This window comes from Charadrius vociferus, unplaced genomic scaffold (assembly GCF_000708025.1).
Source record: "Charadrius vociferus isolate BGI_N301 unplaced genomic scaffold, ASM70802v2 scaffold100, whole genome shotgun sequence".
NCBI classification, from domain to species: domain Eukaryota; kingdom Metazoa; phylum Chordata; class Aves; order Charadriiformes; family Charadriidae; genus Charadrius; species Charadrius vociferus.
Window position 1 is genome coordinate 1,752,528 of NW_009646523.1, and position 15,379 is coordinate 1,767,906.

Consider the following 15,379-nt stretch of genomic DNA (forward strand, 5'->3'; position numbering starts at 1 on the left):
TCCCTACACAATTTATTCCCACTGCTTCATTACCCTTGTCGATAAATTTTTCTTCATGCCCAACTCGAAGCTTCTTCATTCCAATTACTCTGTGTTACATTCAACATGCATGGAGAAACCATGTAAGTCAAATTCTTTCTGCATAAAGAAAGGAGTTAGGTGATTGTGTATGAAGGTCAGCCAGGCTCCTCTCACAATCAGAGGGAAACAAGCACGGCCAAAAGAGTTCCTTCCAACATTAGCAATTTCAGTCAAATGACTTTCCCTCAGCTTCTCTTGCATGACTAAGGGAAACCTGCATAACATCCGTGATGTGGACATTCAGAAGTCAGGTCTCCGAAAATCACACAGAGGAATTCTCCCACCAGAAATTTAGACCATGCGTTCCACTCCCCGGGGTCAGACGACCAGAGGCTGTGCTCACCCTGAGCTCACGCAACACCTCTGCCTTTCAACTTGTGCCCGCTTGAAACCCCCCAAGTATATATCCCAGCTTGCATGTTTATTGACTGCTTGAAGCATCTAATAGCTTTGAAAACTGTAGAAGCATTAGTTTACAAAATTTTGGTATGGTTATTATCTGTTCCAATATAGCATATGGGACAACATGTACGTTTACATTTCTCCACACCATGAAATTTTATTAGTGTGAGTGGTACACAGTGTTTACATTGCCCAGGTGTTGTTCAAAAAGAACAATCGAGATCTCTATGTGAGAACTTGAATTTTGGTTGTATAATCGAACACTTTTCTCCACTTCTTCCTCCTTATTAACCCATCTGTGAGGTTCAAATTAATATTCATTGTAGGGACATTGGGTTGTAGGGACAACCCAAAACTCTCTTCTGCGTTTTCAAAGAATCCAGATGAGCTCTGTAATTCCTTCTGGGCCCCACAGGTGAAAAGGCTGGTTGAATTTTCTAAAGCACTCCTTAAATATAACAAAAAAAACCCTCATACAAGCATTTTATTACTGCCCAAAATAATCTCCTTCAAATAATGAACCAGGATGAGGGAATCGGACATGACTCAAAAGACCTCAGCTACAGGCAGATTAAGCACGAAAACCAAACCCTTTGGGTCATCACAGCTACTTACTCTATCAGCATTACAGCTGTGTTCAAAATGGAAAGAAATAGCTTAGAAATCCCTCTTTTTTTGTTGCGAAAAAAAAATTAAACAATTAAAAAACCCCATCACTCTGAGAAACTCACCTATTAACTTCCTCTGGCATTCAGGAAAATTTATACTATGCTGTATAAGGCACAACTGACATAAAAATACATAATAAAAAAAAATTAAGTGGTCTGATAGTAAAATTTGCTGCCTTCTGCATTAATAGCCAAACAAATATATTCACTAATATATTCATTTACCTCAAAATCAGAAACTGACAAACAGAGAGCAGATTCTTTGCTCACCAACACAATCACAGATTTCGAGAGCAACACCAATTTCTTAAAACATATGATTTTACCACATATTAGAAATAAAATAGGTTGTTTTCCAAATTTCCCCACTAAGATTCTGAATCAAGTGCTAAAGCAAAAAAGCACCTGTTCACGCAAAGGAGTTTTATTCTTTAAAGTATATTGTCTCGTTCTATTTAGTGACGCTAAACAGAACAGCATTTTACAACTTAGATAGGAAACTGGTTTCTAACTTGCGTGCACCAAGCTCCTAATGCAAACAAAAAATCCAAACCAAGAGATCTGGCCACTAGATGGCCTCAAGACAGCAATTTTATGCAACTTGGGCAGCTACCACTAGATGGTAGCTACGTATCACTAGTTGATTGCAATACGCAGGCAAGCTCAGTAAAAAGTGTATTTTGTTATACTTCAGTTGAATAAAATGAAATTTAAAAAAGCTAACTTCTCATATTTAAGACAAAGCCAGCCCACCCACGTCCGCCCCCCTAAGACCTTTCCACCAACGCTGTACGTAACAGTCACAGGAGGAGGTGGGAGAGCACATCTGGAACAAGCTGTGCTTTCCATACTCCTCTCACTAGAGCACAGTGCCTGACACTGCTCTCCTGCATTTTAACTGAGAGAACTTATTTTAGGCTGTCTGTGATCTGCCACCTCTACGTGCGGCATTTAAACATATCCCACCCTAAAGAAAGCCCCAAAAGATAGCCATGCTGTAAATTTCATTTTAATTCCTGCTCTCTTACATCAACTTTATGGAGACTTTTATCTCTGTATTACAGGGACAGGAATACACCACCCACTATTTACGATCTAACCTTATTAAGTTAAACTAATTTTTCATTTAGTTCTCCTATTTCCCTAAGGAAAAACTAACGAAAATTAATATTACAGGTCTATAAATGTTATGAGTTTTTATGAACTCCTCATACTAGGAAAACAAACAACAAGTAAACTTTATTCATTTCCATATGTAACTGGTATCCATAACAGCCAACACAGATTCCAGTTAAGCATACACTTGCATAAATAGCTTGCGATGCGTAAGCACTCATTTTATACATTTCATTCATAGGCAAAGCTGGCAATAACACAGTCTCAGAATAATCAAGAAAAACTACGATCTACAGAGTAATTTTGTTAAATGTGTAAAAGTAATGCTCTGTGCAGTCAGTCTCAGCTGAACAGCTATCTGAAGAGAAAGTTGCCGGTTTATCCAAGAAAATGTCTGCATTCTTGAAGATGCACACAAGGTTCTGGGCCTGCAGTTTTGGCCAACTGCATGTGAGTGTCATTGAAGCCTTTCTGGAGCCTTTGATTCCAGTTCAGCTTCTGCATAGCAGGATTGCTATTACTACTGTGCTCTTAGCTGCAGGCTAACAAGTTTGTTTTCAGCTGTGATTTTAGGGACTTAAAACATATTAGAGCCAACAATCCACTTGACCTCCAAGTGCAGTGCTAATGAAGGCCTGAACCAGGATTTAAAAGCAAGAACAAGTTCACACAATACAGAACCTAACTAAATGGGTTAAATACAGAAAGTTTTAGCGCATAGGGAAGGGGAAAAAAGGGAAAAAGAAAAATAAAGCCATAGTTCCCTTTGCCAAGAATATATACCCTTTCTATGGTCCAACTACAGAAAGAGGTCAGACTACAAAACTCACTTCATTACCCTATATATATATTTATATATTTGCTATGTGAGGTATTCAAGATGCAAACACATTGTTCTAGTACATCGTACGCTAATATGAAAAAAACTGCCATGAAAGTTCTATAACCTGCATGTGTAACAGTTAAATAAAAAGACTGTAAAAGATATTGAAGAAAAAAAAAAAACTAAGATGAGAACTTGGTTGAAAGACATAAAGGAGATTTCAGCAGATATCCAATCAGCTTTCATCCTGATAAATGCTAAAAAGAACAGCTACATCCCCAACACCAAGCTTCCACCCAGGTTGCCAAACACATTTATTTCAGAAAGGGAAAATATCCTCAGAAATTAGAAAGAAATATGCAATTGGCAAAACAGAAGCAGCTTGTTTTATAGAAGTAACTTACAGTGGCTAAATCTAACTTTGCTCAATGCAGTACATAAGTACAAAATAAGACATGCACAGTATGCACACACAGTACCTGAAGAAGTGCTACAGTAGTGCTGGTTGCAATCAGATGTTACCTGAACACAGTACATTTTTATATGCTAGTAGTTAGTTCAGCCTGAAAGTGAGCATTGTTGGATTTGTTCCAAAAATCCACCCACAGCTATTTCGTTCACTATGCTAACATCAGCAACTTTTATGTGGTGCATCACCTCTCTCAAATTCTTTCTACTTAAAAATCGACTGTGAGATTTCTGTGACCCAGCCTCGAATTCAAGTTGGTAGTCCAATCAGAAGATGACAGAATTTCCCAATTCATAGGTAACAGCGCAGCCTTGCTATACCTCAGAACATGTACTATGATTTTGTTTTGTCCCCTTATCTGTGACAGATGCCACAGAAAAAAAAAAAAGTGCAACGTTATTTGCTACATCTGGAACAGGAAGTGTTTATATCTGTGTAGAGGTTAAAAAAAAATCCATTCATTACAGTATATCAATGCAGTTTATCACAGCTATCTTTTATATTCCACAGAAAAAAAGGTACAATTAAGATATACTTCAGTAGGTCTGCGATACAAGATAACTTACTGAAAAATGCCAACATGAAGATGCCATCATTGCCCACTCTAAGCTGATCTGCATCACTGAAATCATCTCGTGGTGGATACTCTTCTTCCTGGATTTACAGGTTAGTGATAATTTAGTGAAAAGTTTACTTTAGAATAACTATCTGTAGGATTAAAGTATTAATTATGTTTCTAAAGCTAGAAGAAAATTGACATTTCTGTAACACGTCCACATCAAGGCAGTTTAAAAGAAAAATATTTTTTATCTATAAACCAAATCTTATTTGTTGCTTATATTGACAGAGCCCAAATTTAACTGAAAAGTTTCTGTAGAAGATATGTACATACTGCCTATTCATCTTAAATGGAGCTAGAAATTATTTCAGATGAGTACTTTGACAATGAAAACCAACAGAAATCTCTTGTCTTACTGTAACTATCTTGATATGCAGACAAGCTATTAAATATTTTTTTTGCAAAACCATTACATAGAATGTTCTTTTTTTTTTTTTTTTTCCTAACAGAAAAGTCTTTTAATGCTTCCCAAAATATAAAGTTTCAGAATAAGGTTAGTATCTTAAAATAAATTGCTGATGCACCAGCACTGCACTAACCAATTTAACAATCCTGTAACCTACAGAAAAATACACAAAGCAAAGAAAACCTCTAGGGACACCAGAGGGCGCGAACACATTAAAAGTGTTTAAAAGTCCTCTGAACTCAAAGAGCACAGTACTTTTAAGTCAAACAAAAGTTAACAGAGATATCAGTCAAAACGATCCAAAAAATTTCTCCCATCGTGTCAAAATCCTAGATCTTAAAATACTGCAAGTATGAGTTTGTTTTGTTTCTCAGTACTTGATTTTCAACAGAACTTGGCAGATCTTACCTATGCAGTTCTGTGCACAAGTAAAACAACTGCTGCAACTGTAGACTGGCAACTGTAAAAGTTTTCACAATGACAGCACTTACTAAAGAATACCTGATGAGAACTGTAAAACCAGTTAAAGTCACCAATTTTATACTTAAACAAATAACATCAAAATAATGCAGGATGATACAAGTTAAACGATGCCATCAGTAGCAGCAGTAATATGGTCTAGACATAAGCATGAGTAACATTCTTTTCCTACTTTTTCCTCCAATTAATCATAAGGTATTAGGATTGAGATAAGAAATGACCTATTAAAAAAAAAAAAAGAAATCAAGGGAGATCAGTTCAAGTAAGATTTACTTAGCTGTTTCACCCACAGCAAACACTACTGGAACAGTGTAAATCTAACACATTATTCAGTCGCTGTACCAAATGTTATTTCGTATATGAAGTTCGTAAGTAAAAGGGCATTAAACAACCACAGTGATCTAAGGGTCTGTCACGTGATTGACATGTTGACCTTTAGTCAACACAGCAAAATAATTTACCAGGGTATAGTGATTATGGTTAAAAATGTGCTAGAACAAACTGTACCAACTCAAGGCAGGCAGCTTCACCCTTGGTAACATGGCTGTGAAATTCCAGCTGTGCTCTTTATTTCAGATTAATTAACCAAGACTCTGTATCAGATAACTTACTTTAAAAACACTGCTATTCACATAGACAATTCCAAGGAAAGCACAAAAAGTTAGCTGAACAACAGTCTTAAGGGGCCGTCATTCAACTCTACATAATTTCAGATGCCCCTAAATGATCATCTTAAGTGACTATGAATGCATTAGTTTATTTAGCTCAACTTTGCTGCAGCTACAAGACTGATGGGGGAGAAGGGAAAGAAGCGGGTGAAAATGCATTAAACAAAGAGCTGCATTTGAATGTGCTTATCTCTGAAATGTATGCCACAGAAGTTCCTTTTTCAAGTCAGGACAACAAAAACTATTTTGAACTTTAATTTCAGAAGGTCTATAAAACCCTATATAAAATAATTTTTGGACTTTTTTTTAAACTGCCTGCTCACTACAGTACTTCATACTGGCATTTCCATACCAATTAGTGAATTATGCTCTATGCAAAATGTTGCTTCAGAAAAAGAAAATTTTGCTCAACTACAAAAACAAGTTTAGCAAGTTTCTCTATAAAGCTTCTCTAACGCTTACACGTGTGAGAAACACAGGTCAATATACAACACAGGGACATAAGAGCAGACATTTGCAAGTAGGCACTGTTGTAGTAAGTGTGAACAAGTTGCAATTTATTACACTCCATGTCAAAAAGGAATTATATTAAGCCGAGTTCTATTTACTGTCTCCAAAAATTGGCATATGAAAATTATCAGCATGTTTAAGAAGTGAAATAATTTCCTGCGCTTAAATCCTGTTCAGCCTATATCTACATCATTTAGTATTACGTGGTTTTACGACCAGTCCTGCAGACAGAAGACATTAACTGGCCACTGCTCAAGCCCCACTAATACTGTCTTTCACAGTGTTCTCATTTGATCTAGTTGGTGTCAACTGCCCCAGCCTTTCTTCAAAATATAATTGTTTGCCACCATTCACTGAGGAATGAAAAGGGACACTGCAGAATGATTGTACTCCCTGCTGATGCTTAGAACTAAACATAATTTCACAGAAATACTTCTATTAGATATTGACATTTTTATCAATGAGATCAATAATATATTTTATTTATACATATATTTTCTTTTTAATGAGAAGAATGTTAGATAACACCACGCACAAATCCATAAAATATATAATACTGTTTCAGTATCTCATACTGATTTTTGACAAATTTAGCCATGTTAAGGGTCATGGACAATATTTCTTGTTTGCTAACTACACTGAGATTTGTATAAATAGAAAATTTACTGTTCCTATGACCACAGAAACATCTAAATAGCAAAATATATTATCAACATAAATGGCATGTCACACAGTAATTTCTCTAAGCAAAAGAACATCAAATGGTACACAGCATCTATTGAAGTCAAACCTATTAACTCCTCAAACTGTAGTGCTCTCTGTAGTATTCTGCAAAAATAAGACTGTTTTCCCCCCACCCCCAATGCTTGTTAACTTCTTTCAGATTGAAACCTAGCATGGTGTATAGTAAGACAGCTACCTTTAATCAGGTAAAGAATCCAAGTTTTCAGGAACCACTTGGTTAACTACACTGATATAACTCTTCTCAATGCAGTGGATGTACAGAGAGAAACTTCTGAGGAAAGGGTCAAATTGCTTAATAAACCCCATAAATGATACCTTCAGCATACAAAACAATATGGAGAAGTTAATGGTGGGGGGAAAAATGCACAATGAACCCCAGAAGCATTTGTTTGCCAGCAGGAAAATTCATAGTTAAAGTCTAAACTAGAGAGAACTATACCATACCTCTGGACGACTGAGGAATATTTCATCAAACAGACTCCTAGACTCCCTAAACTGGGCGTGCTAAGCATGTAAAAACAGAAAAACATAAGACAAATGCAACTGAAAAGCATTAAGTAAAAGCCATTCATTGCAACATACAAATAAGTCATTTAACTGTTAGCAGTATTCTTGCCCATTTAAATTAACCTTTCAAAGCTGACCTTGAGAATTTGAAAAGGAAAATATCAAAAGCCAGGGTATATAATGCTATTGCTACTGATGACACAGGACTGCTACAATTTCTTTGATACATTGAGCTATCTGGGAGCATTTGATAGAAGTCTTTGTACACAACCTATTCTTTTAAGAGAAGCTACACAAAGAACTATAAAAATAAGTACTGAAAGTTTCAGTAAATGTTAAGTTTAGGTTGTTCCTACAATGGGTGGATGCATGGCCTACAATGAAGTCTTTAATACAATTACACCAATGTTTTCTGTAAGATTGCTACGTGATTCAGGGGAAAAATATGAAAGCTGTTTATTAATTGTGCTGCCTTTTTATACCATTTTCTTCTCTTTTGCTCAATGAGTAGGTTTGTAGCCTTTACTGCGCACTTTGGACTATACCATGAAACAATTATGAACTTCATGTATCACTCAAGGTAACATAAGGACATTTCAGGTTTTCCAGCCGTTCACATTATTGTAGTGAGACAATATATCCTCATTTTACAAGGAAGAAACTAGAAGACAGATCATAGCAGAGTTCACAATGATAAGAACACTAAGTTCATAAGGCTGTAAATAAAAACTACGTGTTGTATCATTTGTGTATGTTTCGTGAAGTGTGTAATATGCAAGTGGGATACTGTCTGCAGCTGTCACTGCTTGTGTTCTCCAAGACAGTGAAAGTGAGAGAACAATTAATTACATACCAGTAGTGCAAAGTTTAAGTGACTTATCTGTTCTTCCATGGGTATTCAGAGCTAAGGATCAAAATCCTTCCCTCTCAAGATGATAAATCACCATTCTAACATGATCTTTTTTTCTTATTCCAGTCATCTGCCAGGTTAAGACAGTCTTATTACATAGTCTTAGTCCACCCCAGTGTAAGTCCATCAGAGGTGTTAAATAAGGCAGGGATTTTGTGGCAGTATCACGTAGTAAGTTAATTAAAAAGGCATTAATTAAAACTGTGTTGGTACATAATTTTAATATCATCTACACAAGTGGAACTCAACTTCAGCATTTCTTACTTTTTCCCTAAATCCCAACTTTGCAACATTAATACTGTTTCTTTAATATAGCTTGTGTGTTTGCACGCATGTGCTTTAAAAAAAAAAAAAAAAAGACATAAAAGAAAAAAAAAAGAAAAAGCCAAAAAATAGGAGCAAACTGAGTAGAAATTATATCAAATTTGCTATCTTCAGCAGTCAGCAGGACTGTGGCTTTTAGGTACACCGAGTAGACTTCTGATACTACTTTAATACTGCTGTAAGTCTACAATTTTTTAGTCAATCTCTGCTTTAGGGGAATGATGGTGTATTCCTACTGATACGTAAATGAAATTCTTGTGGTGTCAGCACCTAATTCTTGAATGCCAAGCTCTACTGTCCGTTTTGGAAAAGCAAATTATGTAAAAGTTTATGTCTCACTTTGTCATCATATCCTACTCTCCTGCCTCTTAACCCCAGATTCCTTCTCCCTCCCTACTCCTCTTTTCTCACACACCAGCTTCAGCTCCTCTCCCAGTACCATGTTTTCCCACTTGAGCTCCTTTCTCCATCAGGTCCAGTTTCATAGAATCATAGAATTGTTTTGTTTGGAAAAAGACCTTTAAGATCATCAAGTCCAACCGTTAATCTAGCACTGCATAGACACTAAACTGTGTCCCTCAGCACCACATCTGCAGATCTTTTAAATACCTCCAGGAATGGCAATTAAACCACTTCCTTGGGCAGCCTGTTCCAATGCTTGACAACCCTTTCACTGAAGAAATTTTTCCTACTATCCCATCTAAACCTCTCCTGGTGCAACTTGAGGCCATTTCCTCTTGTCCTATCACCTGTCACTTGGGAGACAGACCTAAACCCACCTCTCTACAACCTCCTTTCACGCAGTCATAGAGAGCAATAAGGTCTCCCCTCAGCCTGCTTTTTTCCAGGCTAAACAACCCCAGCTCCCTCAGCCGCTCCTCGTAAGACTTGTGCTCTTGACCTTTGTTTTATCCTTCTCCCTCCTGTTTCTTATTTAAATCTCTCTTTATTCCCTCCATACCTCTGCTCTCCATTCACCAATGCCTTGTCTCATTTTGACTGAGGCCTACCCTCTCTGATCACTGCCTGTGTTCACTTTGAGTGAGGTACCTCGCTGCCCAACCAAAACCAGACTTCTACAACACTTGAGCATCAGAAGCTCAGAGTCATCGTCCTACTTCCATCCACCTACCACTGATGCCCTTGCAGTTGAATCAAATGGGCTTTCCTCTTCCCTTCTAGCCAAAGGCCAAGAATCATAAAACTACTTCAGGCCACACCAAAAATTCCAATTTCTCAGTTCCAGTGTTTTCACCAAAAGCAGTCAAGAGCAGTCATAAGGTGTATCTACTTTTAGTTTTGTAATCCTACTCTGATACAGAACATTTGAGAGTGTTTTCTGGCAACAGCACACCTGCAGTCCCACCCCCTTCAGAGCTGTAAGCAATCTAAACTTGTTCATGCAAGAAAATCTCCACACATTTACAAAATGTGAAGCTGTGTGTATTAACTGTGGAAACTCATTTTTCAAAAACTTGTAATTTGGCCCAAAGCCAGGCACATTTTCTGAGGAAGGGCAAAAGATGTTTCTGCCACAGTGACCTGACAAAGAGTTCTCCAAAGTAAAAAAAGCTTAAAACGACATGGAAAAAAACAGTGGGTTTTTTTTCTTAGCTTTTTTTTTCCCTTGAAATTGGCCTCAGGTTTTCCCTGTGAAATTCAGGTCAAGGAAGACTGCTCATATGTCCGAAACTTTCACCTCATAGGGTTCTACGCATACAGAGTTAAAAGCAACAAGAACCGTGCAAGAGAGTTGCACAGGTCCTGTCTGAAGTGTCACAAGACTGGTAATGGTATCCTAAAAGTGAAGATTTAGGTTGCTAATGTTCCAAGTAAGTTTAAAGGTTTACAATTTCAGATAGAATGTTTCATTCAGACCAGTATTTCAGCAAAAGTTTTACTTATAGGACAAGCAGTAAGGACAGACTATGTAGAATCCATGCTCCTGTTAAAGCAGTTAAAAAATTACAACTTGGGATCATCACCTCATAGCAGAAACTTGGCAGGTAACCATGCAAATATTCCTGGTTCCCTGCTGCATTTAGTAGAACAGATTTGTGTAACACCTTCACTGGCGATGTTACACAAATCCACTTTAACTTTGGCTGTGCATACCTTACAGTGGGCGTTGCGCACTGTGATGACTGCACAGCAGTCGAGGAACAGCCTCTCACTGGGCAAGCAGTACTTTTTCCCCAGTCACAAGCACACTGCAGTCAGTAAGATTTTAAATACATCTCAAATGCAATCACATTTGATCTCAAGGTGGAGATTTTTAGTGAAAGCACTGGAAGCCTAATTTGGGCAGAGTATATTATGGTCAATACTACCAAACAGCAGAATTTCCACCTTCCAAAACTTGGGAGAAAAGAAGGAAGAATTTCGCTTACAAAACTAACATTTAACACTAATTGCAGACAACCGTTTTCTATTTTGAAGACTGTATTCTTTATAAGGTCAATCCTCACAAAACTATAAACACTGAATATACACCTATCACTTTACCATTTACGGTAACTCACAGCATGGGGTTTTGTTTATTTGTTTTAAGTGCTTGGAATATTTTTTTGAACTTCAGTATTAAAGTTTTCATGAAGCAAACAAAAGGGTCCTTTCCTTTTTAAGAAGATCTATGTTATTTGGGGTTTTGTACCTTCAAGACCGTTGGAATTCTCCTTCCTCTCTAAAGGTCTACTTTATTCATCAATTATTTTTTTTTTTTTTACCATTTGAAACTCTAAATATCAGCAATAAGTCTACAAAGTAACATTAGTAGTGGATGCCTAATTAAAAGATGACAAAATACTGGATAAACTATTAAAACAGGGCCAAATTTGGCTTTTAAATCTGTTTAGAAAGCAGATATGCCTCAGAAAAGAGTGAATATGATACACTTTTCATAGTACTTCACAACTAACTTAAACTATCTATACAAAACCTAAGCATCCAAAATATTTAAATCACCAGCCCACCATTATTTTAATAACTAGGCCATAATATGGGCCTAACTGTTATAAATAATTAAATTATCCTAAAACATTTCACAAAAATGAAATAAAGCAGAATAGTATCACTTACTCGTTGGGCAACTTCTGCTGCAGCAGCTGCCATTGCTGCAGCTTTGGCCTTCTCTGCTTCATCATAAGTAGGAAGAGAGGTAGCTACACTGTATGGAGGTGGTACAGGATAAAATTCATTGTGTGTTTCTGTTCAAAATAAAGAGGTTATGCATTTTTAAGCCAGAAAGATGTCAAGAATATTAGATTTTACATATGCATAATTACTGAGCTTTAAAGTCTATTTTTTTCAACAGAGGATGAAATTGATGATATTTCTATTTCAAGTTCTTGTAAGTTTTAAAAAAGACTTTATTTTTATAAAATAAAATAGTGAACGGTGCTTTTAGTTGCTACTCAAGGCACAAAACCTTAACCTAGATGCTGCAAGGAGCCAACAAATCTATGAACAAAAATACCCTATTTGCTGAGTTACATCCCTAGGCATTCCAACCAAAGGCTTTTTAGTCAAATCATACAAAAGACATGCACAGAAACAACCTAAAACAAAAAGTTTTTAATTATCAACATCAATTAGTCCCTTAAGTCCACTTGTTCCGTGAAAATCAGTTTTTCCAAGATTTCAATTTCACCACATTCTTTTAAAAATGCTCCTCCTATCAAAATGGACCACAGTCTTCATTATTATACAGCAAAATAGTAAAACATCATCATATAGAACAGAATTACTAACAAAATGAATAAAAGCTATTTAAAACACACCTTGAGCTTCCTCCTGCACTCAGCAGTAGTTTGTAACAAGATTGCTTACATGGTAAAGACTTGTCAGCACAGGTCACTTGGTAAAAAGATTTGTCAGCACACCACCACAAAGATGTTCTATATAGGGATAGTTCTGCATAGCCATGCATTTACTTGCAAACACTGTCTCAAAGGACAGGGACAGGAAATTGATTCTTTAATCAACACTAAAAAATTAGGTTGGAGGTTACTTTAAAATATTTATTTGGCACATGGGAGATGCAAATCCAAGGAACTTTGCTTAAACAGAGACTTCGACGTTTCTGCTGTTAAGCCTCCCATACTCCAAAGAAAAGTCACAACCTCACGAGAAAGGGAGCAGTGAATAAATGGAGAAAAAGACCCATTAGTCACTTTCCATAAGAAGTTTTAAAGCAAAATGCATCTTTTCATGGCAATATTTTCACCAAACAATGCCACACAGTTAAGAAGTCTGAGTTTTGACAAATCAGTACTTTGGCGTTTTTTTTTTTTATAAGGAGGCAATGAAAATTGCTAATGAGGTCTAATAATGGAGCACTACTCAAAGATGTAGATTAAATGTGGAACCTAACTATATGCAGACTTAAATAAAACCTATTACGCTAATTAATGAACATCCACTTAGTCTAGTAATTTAGCACAATCAGTGTAATTTAGAAGAGTGCTTCTTCTGAACAAGCCAGACAAAGGGCTGTGCGTGACAGCACAGTTTTTTACTGCAATTGTGTGCGTAGGAAAAAAAAAAACCAAAGCAAACAACAAAAAACCCACAGCATCGTACCACTTTGAACCAAGTGCTGATCCAGACACTCTCCTCCCTGACAAGCTCTTAGGTAAGAAAAATACCTGAGGTTGCAGCTGCTTCTACAGCTATGCTACAGTAAGGTGGAGGGGAAGTATCTGCTTCAGATAAGGCTGCTGTCTGGGGGGTCTGCAGAGTCTCCGTAGACGTGGAGGGCTCCTCAGCTGCTGAAGACTCCGAGGGGTCATCCTCATTGTGAAGCTTAGAAGAAAGACACACAAATTTCAGACGCATTCAGGGCGTACTTTCTATGACAACCTAGTACTTGCAGAACCATCTTCAAAAAGACAGAAGATTACTTTTCAACAAACCGCCAAATTATATACAAAACAGCACGTGAGGACTTTAAGTAGTCCAGTTAAATCCTTTTAAGCAAACAGCTAAAGATAATCTTAACTGCCGCCTTCTCACCCCCCAGAAATGGATTCCTTCTCATCGGTGATGTTCATAGAGTCTTAAAAATCTGATTTTTTTTTGATGTTTACTACATGTGAAAATGCCGACTATAAAATACTTTCTATTATATGAGTACTTGAACAATATTACACTTTTCCCCCCCTTAAATACATTCATAAAATGTATGAACTAATTTTAAAATACAACAGGTGACTAACATTATCTTTTATTGTATTAATCTAGAAGAAATAAAAAATAAGACAAATTTCTACTTCTATAACTAGGATTGCTATACTCTTGCATCTTGTCAGAGAGCATCTCCACACAAATTCTGAGACTTTTCAAAACATTCTGCTTTTCTTTACAGTCTGGAAAGAATCCTTTCCCTATAAAACTTTAAGGTGCTGGTTTGTTTGGTTATTTATTTTTTTAAAATGCAGTTTTAAAAGGACATGTTGATTCCAACCGTGGAATTCAGATCCAGAAACTAGTATCTTTTCTTAGAGAAGGTATTTTTTGATTATTTTAGCTAACTTGACAGTGTTTTGAATGTGAATCAAACTTTAAGAAGAATGAGTACTAGCAATAAACAAAGAAGTGCTAGTTCTCACTAGTGTAAACTACAAGATAAGATGCCTAGGAGGCAACTAGCAAAGCACCGTATTTAAAACACAGAAAATAAGATTAGTAAGTTGAACACATCTGAAAAAAGAATTCTAGAACTTCAAATTGGTAGTTTCTATGAACTCCCTACAGAAAAATATTATTTTATATTCAATAACAAAATACTAGGAATACATCTACATCAATTTCCTATTAGGCAAAGTACAATCGGATTACTGGAAAAAGCACACTCTCAGAAGAAAAGAATGCTAAATTCTTTGTTATGTAGCGTAACATTCATACCAAAATTGTTTTATATCCAGAGTATATTAAAGTTCACAGAATGGTTGAGGTTGGAAGGGACCTCTGGAGGCCATCTGGTCCAATCCCCTTGCTCAAGCACAATCACCTACAGCCAGTTGCCCAGGACCTTGTCCTGATGGCTTCTAAGTATCTCCAAGGATGGAGACTCTACAACCTCCCTGGGCAACCCGCTTCAGAGCCCAGTCACACTCACATTATAAAAAATTTTAAAACGAGTGTTTCCTGATGTTCAGAAGGAACCTGGGAATCTCCTGGGTTTCTGTGTGTGCTCATTGCCTCTGGTCCTGTCACTGGGCACCACTGAAAAAAGCCTGGCTTCCATTCTCTCTGCACCTTCCATTCAGGTATTTATATCACTGATGAGACCCCTTTCTGAGCCTTCTTTGCTCCAGGCTGAACAGTCCCAGGTCTCGGAGACCTTCCTCACAGGAGAGATGCTCCTGTCCCTCCATCATCCTGGTGGCCGTTTGCTGGACTCTCTCCAGTATCATGTTCCATGACTCTCTCATACTGGGCAGCCCAGACCTGGGCACAGCACTATGCCCTCACCAATGCTGAGCAGAGGGAAAAAGTCACCTCCCTCCACCTAATGGAGGCATTGCCCAGCGCAGCTCAAGATACCAGTATAGCCTTCTTTGCTGCCAGGGCACACTGCAGGCTCACGTTCAAGCTCTGCAGGTTACAAATTCCATGCTTTTCTTTCTGATGAAAAACTAAAGATAACAGC

General features: G+C 37.1%; 1 protein-coding gene across 1 annotated transcript in view; it reads right to left on the reverse strand.

The window, feature by feature from the left end:
• NDFIP2 (Nedd4 family interacting protein 2) overlaps window positions 1-13,530 on the reverse strand; it is a gene marked incomplete at its 5' end in the record, with an annotated part of 24,574 nt that extends 11,044 nt beyond the window's left edge. Inside the window, 4 exons of the mRNA XM_009885213.1 lie at window positions 4,126-4,213; window positions 7,431-7,490; window positions 11,806-11,933; window positions 13,374-13,530. Coding sequence (XP_009883515.1) covers window positions 4,126-4,213; window positions 7,431-7,490; window positions 11,806-11,933; window positions 13,374-13,530 — 433 coding nt within the window. The remainder of the gene's footprint in view (window positions 1-4,125; window positions 4,214-7,430; window positions 7,491-11,805; window positions 11,934-13,373) is intronic.
• Window positions 13,531-15,379: the final 1,849 nt, after the last annotated feature.